This window comes from Geospiza fortis, unplaced genomic scaffold (assembly GCF_000277835.1).
Source record: "Geospiza fortis unplaced genomic scaffold, GeoFor_1.0 scaffold112, whole genome shotgun sequence".
Classification (NCBI taxonomy): domain Eukaryota; kingdom Metazoa; phylum Chordata; class Aves; order Passeriformes; family Thraupidae; genus Geospiza; species Geospiza fortis.
The window spans coordinates 29,050,853-29,062,403 of NW_005054298.1; the positions used below are offsets into that span (position 1 = coordinate 29,050,853).

Sequence of the window (11,551 nt, forward strand, 5' to 3'; positions counted from 1 at the left end):
TATGGAAACCCTTGCTTTCTAACAAGAACTCTCAATCTTTTCCAGATAGCAAACAGCCATTAACTGAGGGAAAATGAGCAGTCCAGTTACCTGCTGTGGCTGTCACTTAACTCTGGGTACATTTCAAACCCCCCCATCGCTGGATCCAGGGTTACAAGGTGAGGTTGTGTCCATGTGCTGCAGGCCCACCAGGTTTGAGTATTTCAGCTGCTGCCAGAAAGGACATAACAAGAGGTATAAGAAGATTTTGTATAGAAGTTTTTGCCTGCCATGAGGATCTAAGGGTAGGGGGATTTTTGAGAAGCAAATAAATGATGCTATTGTGGAAATGTGCAACCATTTTTAAGCTTTAATAACTATTTTCTAAAATGACTGAGGCTCATCTAAGCTATCAATCTTTAAGAAGGGTAAGAGGCTGATTTCCTGAACTACATCATGAAAGCAATCAGTTGAGGCAAAATAAAGCATATCAGTGAGTATAGAGAGTATATATTCTCTTCCACAATCTGCTTCAGCCCATTAACCAGATGAAAATCCACTTGGTGATGGGTCATAACTTTGAAAATAAGCCTACCTTATTAAGAGCTGTGCATTGAAATTAAAATCTCAAAAAGTTTTCTAAAAGGGCTCAGTTTGCACATTTTTCCACAGCAAAAATTAAATGCAAACTTGATGAATTGTTTCTGAGTAAACTATGTTTTCAATTAGCACTTAATGTTTAAAGGCAGTCCAAAATGTGCTCCACACATGCATTCACAGAATTTTAGTGCAATAAGGCTCATAAAAGCTATAAAATATTGGAAAGAAGACAGCATGGAAAGGAAATGGAAAAGTGAAGCAGGCAGAATAAACCTCTTTTGCATTCTCTATTTGAACCTAGACACAGCTGTGCTGACATTTATTTAATGTCCTGGGCTTATAGTTCTAGTAGTGACACCAACATCCCAGTGCTAGAATTATAACTCTGTTACAGAAATTTTTCTTTGTTTCAGCTTTGTGTGAATATGATGCATAAATTCAAGTCTTATATCCCTGACCCACACAAATTCTGATTCCTTTTTTCCTCCTTTTTCTCTATTACATCCTTCCACTGCTGTTGCTATTCCTCTTTCTTTTATTAATTATCCATAATTTTGTCCATGTTGGCACAGTTTTTCCCTGGCTGCTTAAAAGAAAGAAATAGGGAATGTCCATGTCAACACGGAAAATACTAAAAATATGACAAGTTTTCCTTTTTCATGATTTTTAAAATTGCTTTTAAATTGGGTTTTATGAATGCCCTAGTTTTCCATTTATCAGATCTTACTAACCTGATAGAGGTAGATCCTATTTTATAGAAGAGGACTCACTTTTAAGAAAGAAGATAGCCTTTATTTAAATTACATTTTCTTGCTAGAAGAAAAATTGTGCTCAAAAGAATCTAAAAGGATCATCTCGACTATTCCAATCCTTTAAGCAGATGAAAGTTTATGTATTAACAGAGTGATGAAAGGATGGGTAAAAAAGGGGTGGAAGCTTTCATGGCAAGAGAATACATTAAATCAGCAGCTGAAATATTGCTGCTAACCTCAACAGGGGCGATCTTTCACCCCTGTGTTTACTGCTTTGAGTTGGTGTCAAAAATGCCTGCCCCAAAATTATTAAATCTGTTTATTCTTACTAATTAAAGATATTGAATAATGTATTTTAAGGTGGTTACCTTATAGAAATCTGAGCAATTCCAGGAAGATGCTGAGCAAGCTAAGTTCCTTTTGTCAATGGAGCTGAGCCCTGTCCCAATTTTAAGTGGTAAGTAAGTGGAATCAAAGGCACTTCAGCTATCTAGGACAAAAACCAACATGTTTAAAATTGGGGTTTTTCTGGAAAATTTATATTTAATATAGGGCATTATGTCATAGAATATGTTGAGTTGGATGAGACCCATCATAATCATTGGGTCCAACTCATGGCCAAGCACAGCACACCCCAAGAATCCCACCACTTGCCTGAGAATGTTGTCCAAATGTGTCTATAGATACTGAACATTCACTAACCATCTGCTAAAGTTTTTTTTACATGGGAAACAATATCCTGTGTAAATGGATCCCTTCAGTCCTACTTTATAATGTGTGTAAAGTCACAGGCACTTTGTTTCATATGGATGTAGTAATAAATGTGGGGTTTTTAGGGGGGAAAATATATTCCTTATTTTAGTGGCCCTTTCCCTGTGAGGGAAGACTCTCCTTGGACCTGTCTCCACTTTTGGCTTGCACAGTGCCTCATCTGCTCGTGACACTCCCTTCTGCAGGCCACCCAGGATGGTTCCCCCATAGCTCCCTGCAGGCAGCAGCCTCAGGCCCAGAGCAACTGCTGACAAAGTCTCAGTTTGAGCTCACACACATTCCAGTGCATTTGGTCACCTTGGGGTTTATCTTACTTGGAAATTTAGTCTGTAGAGCTTGATCAGTAACTAACTTTCCTTGGAGCATTATGTATGTACTTTTCTGTAAGATTATTTTAACATATGTGTTCTGTGACTGGTTTGGTGATTCCAAAGTCCCTCCTGGAGCTGCTTTAGCCATTCTCCAGTCACATCTGTAGGCCAGCTCTGTTAATTGGCATGTAGTGTGTACAGGCTTCTCAGCATTTTTATTTTACTAGGAAATCAGATGTAACTTGGGAGCAAAAATGTGGTTTGTAGGACTGCATTCTGAACTTGCTCATGTCATGGTTGGTAAGAATGCTGCTACAAACTTAAATGTTTTATTGCCCAGGTTTCAAGTAAATGACTCCATCAGCTTTGGATGTTCTACAGATTCAATTCTAAGGCTGAAGATCAATGATTTAAAAATAACAGAGTAATGATAGGGAGAACGATTGGCTGGGGTATTTACTATACTTTGGTCACAGCCTGATGGTGGCCAATGGGATGTTAGTGCATGAGACAAAATGGAAACCATGGACTCTTTTCTTACCCAAACTGAAACAATTATAAAGAGAGGAGAGCTGAACACAGGCACAGGCAACATGCTGTGCTGATATGACTATTTTGCATCTGGTAGTTGAGGACACTCACTCTTAGATTTACATCTAGCGCATAAATGCTGGTGACTATAGGGCTCCATCTACATGGGATTTTAGATAAGAGCATGGGCAATGAGTTTAATTGAGCTCCACATCATCTTCTGGTTCTTTCAGTGGGGTCATTGATTCTTCTTACATTGTGAGAATAAATTCTGTAATATTTCTGAATATGTGAAACCTGCAGCAATTTAAATTTTAAATTAAAATTCACATCTGTTTAAATAAACAGCAACAGATACAAAACTTAACCATGGATGAAATCAATACATAAGATTTTAATTATGTCCTTAGTTTTCACAATTTAAACTCTAAAAGAAAGATACAGTGTTTTTTTTTTTCTTGAAGACATGTTGTGTTATACTAGGACATGATGACTAGTTACCAAAGAGCTCATTTTGTGCTTGTGGCTGCACTGAGCATATTAAAGTATAGTTCAGTGGTCTGAAATCTGTGTTAAGACAAAATAGTTCTACATAGTCTTGGACATGAATTTTAAAATAGAAGAATGAAAATGAAATAATACTATTTTAAATCTGTGCATAAAGTTTAGTGATGGTGATTAAGTAATCCTGAGCCTCAATATCTTATAACAAGCCTATGCCCACAAGAGAATAGGGTTAAAAAAAAACTTTCAGCCAAATTCTTTCTTTACAGTCCCATTGGTTTAAGTGATTCCCTAGGTCAGAAAAATTATTGGATTTATGAATATGCTTGTTGCATAGGTCTTTAACTCCTTTTGCAGGGACTTTCAGTCAGTGAAAAGGAACAAAGTAAGCTATCTTAGGGTCCTCAGGTAAATTATTAAATATTAGGAAAAATAGTAAAGGCCATCAGCTGGGACCCATTTGAATTACAGATTAGCATTTGCCCTTGCCACTTAAGTGGGTAGCTTGCTGTGATCCTTTTATGTTCTCACTTAATCAGTTTAAGTTCTCAGGCAGACAAAAGCCACCTTGACAATGAATTTGTAATAAAGAATAAAATAATGATGCTGTTTTTCCTGTTCTAGGTAAAGAATAAGTATAGTTTTCAGAGGACTTCATGCAAGACTTTCCCTAATTACTTCCCTAATTAATTTCTTGACTTTTTTTGCTTAGACTAATGTTGAGTTTAATTTAATTGAGACATTCTGAAGGAAAGGCTGCCAGTGACAATAACTTATTGAACTTACTGGGTTTGGAGTTCCTCATAGCAAAAGCCTATTTATGGCGACTGACATAATCCAAGACTCCTCACTAGCAATTTTAAAGCAAAGAATCATCCTGTGTCCCAAAATTAAAAATAAACTGAAACAACATTACAAAGGTTGAATGCAACCAAGAAAGATATCTTTCCTCTATTAGGACTTGAATTCATTTATTAAACCTTCCTACACAAAGGTTGATGGGAATATTTTCCTCCAACTGGGCAGTAGTGCTACTGGTGTAGCATTGTTTAAATCTCTACCTGTACTAGCTTTTTTTGTGGATTTCTCTGCAGGAAGACTATGATTTTGAGGCTGTGCAGTTTGGAATCTTGTCCATTTAAAATATGATTGAAAAGTAGTATAATATTCCTCTGTTTTCATTCTTCCCCTTTTCTGTAGTTTCCTATTACATTTTCTCATTTTAAATAGCAGAATTTTCTCTCCTTTTACTATGTGAAAGTCCTGTAAAATAGGGAAACTGATTCCTCATGAAGTAATGGTCTTAAAAGTGCAAAGTGAACACACTTCAAAGGTAGAACTATTTTCCCCTCATATATTATTTCAGTCATGTTCATTTTAATGGTTAATTCCAAGAAAGGGCAAGCATTTTATGTGAACTATATTTTTGCAAGTTAAATATATGGTGTGGAAATTTCCTGCTTTTTTTTTAAAGCTAAGTGTGTGATCGAAGAAGTTATACAAGGTGGAAATTTCAAACAGCACTTACTGTGGATTTAACTGCCGACATAAAACTTGATGGCAACTCTCACATTGGCGTGAGCTCCCTTTGGTGAAACCGCACTGCTTTTGAAAATCTTGCTTGTCTTTGAGCAGATACCCTTTGAATTCAGCTACAGTTTATTTCCAGTTTCCATGAATCCACTGATTTCATATTGATCTAAAACACTGGCGCAGGTTCTCATATGTAGCAGATGGCTCACACATTTATGTGAAGATGCTTTCTATCAGCTTGCACAGATTAGTTTAGAACAGGAGCACTGTCACGCTGTATGTAACAGTGTGAAAGGTGAGAGAGGCTCTTAAACTCCATTGGAGAGACCCTCATGGAGATTGGATTTTAATTGCTCATATGTATGCATGCTTGGATGCATCTGAAACTGCTAATTGGGTTTTTCTGCCCTGACTTTGAGATTTTGAAAGGTTTAAGTGTGTGAATTATATTTTAATATATTTCTGTGTCCTCACAATTACATAAGAGTATTCTCTAGCCACATCTATCACTCACAACGTGCTTTGACTTTTGGCTAATTTTGAATTTTACATGTGACTTTTAGGTCAGATAACTTACAGTTACTGACTGACTTACTGGCTAAAAGTAGGTAATAGCAGCAAACAGGATATTAGGGAGTATTTAGTTATATATTTTTTCAGAGTATTGTATCTTGACATTTCTTGGAGCTCTCATTTCACCGAGACTTTTTAGAGCTTATCACTGAGTAGACACTGCTTCTGTGTGAAGATTTTGCCGTTGTGATTTGTCGTTTCCCTACCTGTTGTATAAAGATTCTTAAAACATGAAGATTGCTCTAATGTGAAGCATGAAACACCTCTCTTGTGAAGACAGACTGGGGGAGTTGGGGTTGTTCAGCCTGGAGAGGGCTCTGGGGAGACCTTATAGTAACCTGCCAGTACCCGAAGGGCGTCTGTCAGAAAGGTAGGGACACACATTTTGGCAGGGCCTATTGCAATTGGACAAGGGGCTATGGCTTTAAACCAAAAGAATGTAGATTCAGACTAGGTATAAGGAAGACTTTTATGATGAGAGTGATGAAATACTGGAGAAGGAGCCTCAGAGAGGTGGTGGATGCCCCATGTCTGGAAACCTTCAATGTCAGGCTGGAGCGAGCTCTGAGAAGCCTGATCTATTTGAAGATGTCCCTTCTTGTTGCAGGGGGCTTGGACTAGATGACTTAGAAAGGTCCTTTACAACCTTAACTATTTTGTGATTCTATTAGAAAGTGATTTTTTAATCATGTCATATCACTTTTTTATCTCCTGTGAGTAATCAGCCACAAACTGATAGATGAGTCAGTCCTGAATTCAAAGTGTTTCCTGCTGGTGGAAAGAGCCTGGTTTTGTTTCCTGCTTTTCCACATTTATTTCTCTACTGAGATGGACTAGACAAAGAGGATTCAGTCCTATGACTTCTGCAGTTTCTCTGTCTACTAAATTAGGTGTGGTTATATGCTGTAAGCTGGATCTGTAACAATGAAGGTGGATTGGGGAAGAATCTGCTCCAGGAGTTGGGGCCCAAGATTCTCCTCCCAAGGAAGTTTCTTCTTGTGTAAGTTTTCCTTGGCACAGAGGAAAAATGAGCTCCAAAAATGCTTTACTAGTGAATCCATGACCTTGGGCTAATTTGCGAAATTCCACATTCCTCTGTTCTTACAGAATCCTAAAATCTATGGAAAAAAGTGAAAAAAAACCCTTGGAGAGAAGTTGCTGCATAAATATACAGTATTATTCTATGCAATGTTGGCTTCTCCCCTATTGAGAGGAAGAAGGGAGAAGTGACACTGAGCATATTTGGAATTATTTATCTGCCCACTCTTAATTACCTGGTCTGACTCTATTCACAGTAGTAGTACCTGAAGATTTTCTCTCACTCAAATCCAGTGGAATGCTATCAAAAAGCTTAGACCTGGAAGTGGATTTGTTTAAATGAAAAATGATAGACTTAATGATTCCATATGATGCTTGTAATAAAACTGAAACCATCTCTAAGTGCAGAACCATGATAGAAGGAAGTATTTATAAGGAGCATAAGGGCATGGATTCAATTTGTATCCTTTTCTATTCTGTTGTTCATCTGTTTCAGTTACGTGTCATAATTTGGTGGTAGGATCAAAGCAGAATTAGATATGAAGGGCAACTTTTAGATATCACTGTAGGAATCTCTTCTAGGAGTGAAATCACAGAAGCTGTCTTTGAATACCTCAGGGGGAAAAAGAAGTGTCAAGACAGCTTGGTGCAAGAGAGTAGGGAACTTTGATGATGTTCTCTTTCAGTGTATTTTTACAGTCATCTCTGGTTTTGCTATTCGAGTAGGTTTGATGTAGCATTGCAGGACTGTAACCCATTTTCTGGGTTACCTTTCTTCTTCTGGGCATTCTGGTCCTTTGAAGACGCAGAAGAAAACTTCACAGGCTTTAGGATTCTGCATCACTGAGAGGTGCTAAATCATCCTGTGATTAGCCAGGGAATTTCCAATCTGTATGAATCCAGGTGAAGATGTTTGCTTCAAATAGGATTGTTCTCAAGCTGAAATAGCTGAACACAGAAAACCTTCCAGCAGATGAATCTGTATTTCCCTGCAGCAGGTATAGATGACCCCATTCTTAGCTAATGAGGGGATTAGTGACTGAGCTTCCTTTCAGCAGACCATAAACACTGTGGGAAGAAAGAAATTTAACATTCTATTCCCAGTTGCAAGTGATCCACAAAAGAGAGATTTGCTTAGTGCTCACGCTAGAATGCTAATTAAGGCACATTGTTAAGGGCTAAATACTAGGCTGGGGCTTAGGTAGGTTTGTCAGGGAACAGGGGCAGAGAACCCTGAAGAAAAGCAGGTATTTGGATAGTTTGAACAGGCATTCTGGTATTGAAAATGTAGAGCATCTTCCAGTGATTTCCAACAGTCTTCCCAACTGGTAGGACAGTAAATACAGACCACGTAGGCATTCGAGGAAAGATTATTCAGCAAAAGAATTCATTTGAGAATGATTATTTCCCTTCGGGTGAAGGGGGATTGTTTGCAAGTTCCTGAAGAAAGCTGCCTTATTTTAGCTCTGTGAGTCCCTCTCAGGGGACTGGAGTCCCGATTGATAACACAGCGAGGCAGGGGGCAGTTATCAAGGGAGAGGAGGAAATCCTCCTCTGGCGTGCTGGAGGCTGTCGAGTTCCTAATAAGGGAATTGGCTCCAAATGGGGCTATACCCTCCATTTCCAGGAAGCGTACGCTGGGTGTAGTAAAAGCAGAGCTTTCTCTTCCTGACAGCTTCTTAAAACTCTGCATTTGATTGCTTAATAAATGGTCCTGGGAAAGCACATGCACTGCACAGCAGCAGGAAAGTATCCCGCAAGTGTGCTCGTAAAGAGAAAAGTTCAAGGAAGAGTGAAGCCAGCTCTGATTCGGTTATTTACCATCAATCAGACTGTTGCTTGGCAGGGAGTGGATGGTTAGGAGCCTGAACGAGCTGAAAAGGGGCAGGAAGAAAGTGGAGGCAGCATTCTGCCTATTTAAAGCTGCATCCCCTGAAAAGAGCGTTTGCAGACTGCGGTGGAGCTGGTGCTGAAAAGAGGGCTCGCAGACTTTGTCCTGGAACTGATGCGGAAAGGCAGAATGACTCCTCAGCTGGCTTCATGGTGCTAAAATAACCTTACGATTCTGCACTTTTTGCTGCCCAGGGAGGATACATGTCTAATATCTAGGCATGATGGCAGTCTTGGTACAAACGAGAACTTTTTTCATCCTCGCTGCTTTATTAGGCCGATTTATAACCATAAAAGCGCAAGAAGTGGAAGAGTATGAAGGTGGTGAGTTTCTCTCTGCCTCTAAAGCAGTTATCATAATCCCCCCCCTCTTTGCATGCGGTGTGTTTATTGTGTGATTTGGCTAGTAAGTGGAGCAGAAAACCTCTGGGATACGAGAGTAAGACTTTTGCTTTCACGTATTGAGAAGGGGGCAGAGAGGGGTTTGCGCTTTGGCTTTTTGAGCGGAAGACCGAGGTTTGCGGCGCTGGCTGCGGGCACAGAGCGGGAGGGGCGGTCAAAGGCCAAGTGCTGCCGCGGGGCGCTCGGGCTGAGCCCCCCGTCCCGGCGGGGCTGCGGCCGCTGGGAAGTTCCCAACAAAAGAAAGGGCTTGGGACGCGGCTGGAGGACAGCTGGGCAAGCGAGCTGGGAGAGTAAACAGCGAAGCCTCGCAGGGTGGAGTCGTTTTCGCTGAACTACATCTGCTTTCTCACATTCTTTGTTTTAGAGAAATGCAGAAACGTGGATTCTCCCTTTTTTCACCCCTCCCCCTCCTCCTTTTCATTTTCCTTTCTTTACTTCTCGGGCTCGTTTTCCCCCAGGCTCCTGTGGAGGGGCTGCCTGACGCCGAGGATGGCACAGAGCCTCCCCTCCGCCCGGGGGCTGGCGGAGCGGAGCAGCGGCGGCTCGGGGCGAGCTCCGTGCGGGCAGGAGCGCAGGGCGGCGAGCCTCACCCGCCCGACCTGCCCTGACTGCGGCTGCTTGGTAGCCCTTCGTGTTAGTGGCGTTTCAATGCCTGCGAGAGAGACACTGATAGGCAGGAGAAGGCGTAGTGGCTGTACTCTTTCATCAGTCGGGATGGATGTCGTGATCTGTGTTGATTTCCTGAAATGTGAGCGGGCTGGTGGTGGGACAGTCTGGAGCTATTGTACTCCAGAACGTACTTCCTAGCCTTCTTATATGTAGCACTGGCTTCTTTTCTAAATTGTGCCCTACAAAGTCCCTTTGTAGGGCATTCCAGCACATTGTAGGATGTACCCTCCAATGCAGTTTGCACTTACTTTATCGTGTATTTTTAAGGGTCTAATTTTTCTTGTAACTGAACCTCTCTGGTAATACGCTGGATTGCATAAGTGAGGAGGAGTCAAAGCCTAATGAATAAACCAGTGCAATATTTCTGAAACTTTTGTTCTACAAAGCAAAATGAGACTGTCCTGCCCGTGCACAGCTGTGTGAGAAGTCCCATAGAGGGGGCACTTTATATAAACTTGTGAGTGTAATTCATATACTTGCTATGAAGGGAGGCATGTATTATGCATTTTTCAGTTACATGTAATACCAAACAAAACACTTATGAAAATACTGACTTCATTTTTGGTATCCATTTAATAAAAATTATAGCTTTTTGCCTATTTAAGAAAAATTGCAAAATTTATATGAGTTTTCTGTGGGGTTATTACATTTACTAGATTTTTGGAATTATGGAACTTATGGGATAAACCAGTAATGTAGCAACACATTCTGGGATGTATTTCTCATGTGCTGATGGCTGAGGCCACTGAGAGGTACGTGGTAAGTCAGAGAGCAAAATATGTTGTAATAAATTAGTGACATCTGTTTACACTTACATCACTTACTCATCTTCCTGTTTGAGAATTAATAGCTTTTGTTGTCTACTATACAGACCATTTTCCAATGTTCATTATATTAAAAGGAAACCAAACCCAGACCTATTTTCATGTGGTGTGAGGGTTGGTGCAGTGAAAATAGAAGTAGGGTGCATTCTACACATTGGTCTCATTTCATTGCATAAGAAAGGGATTTCACCTTTCATTTAGCTCCTGATTGAAGCCTACAAATGCTGAAGAGTGGGCAGATTTTACTCTTAGTTTGTCTTGGGTTTGGTATTTGTGTAGAGGTCTAACATCTATCAATGCTGTATTTTACTGCAGGTGACTTTTTCTGTGAGTGCTTTATTTCTCATTCACTTATGTACTACTTGAATATAGGTACTATCAGATAAATATTAGAGGTGTCTGAGAAAGCAAGAAGGGCACTTCAGGAAGTGTAGATTAGAAAAATCTATCCAACTTTCAGAAAGGATGTAAACCAGTGTTGTACCAGTCATTTTTCATGACAGTCCTAGAAAAAATAAGGGTTGAATGCTGCTTGTCAACTTTAGACGCAGTGGCAGAAAGAAATAGCTTTTGTGGTAGTATGTTACAGAATTTATCATAAGGGGGATTGGTATTGATAGATAAGTTGAATATAATAAAGCAGATAATATGGTTAAAAAACCTTAATGAAAGAACTGTAATGCTTCAAACCAAACATACTGCTTACCTTTTTGTCAATTGCTATTCCTTTACCAATTACCATTACCTTGTGCTTTTAAGTAATGCCAGTTTCTTTATTATTTTTTTTCCTCTTGAAACCCTTGCAGATTGATCTGTTCTGCTCAAGAGCACTTGGCTGGTAGTGCTACATGGTGCATGTGCTTAAAATGCATGTAAAAATGTGAAAACCAGACACTTCCAAACCTATTACAGCAAAATTGGTCATTTTGAGAGTGTTTAAATGTGCCTATTTAAAAGTTATTTATCAATAAGGTCAGTGCTGCAAAATCCTAGAAGGACTGAAAAATCCTGGTTTTAGTTTCTTTGTAGAGACCTGGTCTAGTTCAGAAATGCAAAAGGATCAGAAAGTGCCCAGGAGGTGGCTGAAATTTTGTGCTGTTTAAATGCTGAATACCTGAAAGCTCTGAACCTTTCATACAGGGTTTTCCACACAACTCTACAATCCTTCCTCTTT

The 11,551-nt window shown here is 39.8% G+C and overlaps 1 protein-coding gene across 2 annotated transcripts in view; it reads left to right on the forward strand.

The window, feature by feature from the left end:
• Positions 1 to 8,217: 8,217 nt before the first annotated feature.
• The window catches only part of COL5A2 (collagen type V alpha 2 chain), a 98,391-nt gene continuing 95,057 nt past the window's right edge, over positions 8,218 to 11,551 (forward strand). Inside the window, exon 1 of one of the 2 annotated variants that reach the window (XM_005415985.2) lies at positions 8,218 to 8,806. In XM_005415985.2, coding sequence (XP_005416042.1) covers positions 8,704 to 8,806 — 103 coding nt within the window. In that variant the 5' untranslated portion in view covers positions 8,218 to 8,703. The remainder of the gene's footprint in view (positions 8,807 to 11,551) is intronic. The other variant, XM_031055952.1, reaches the window with a different exon arrangement.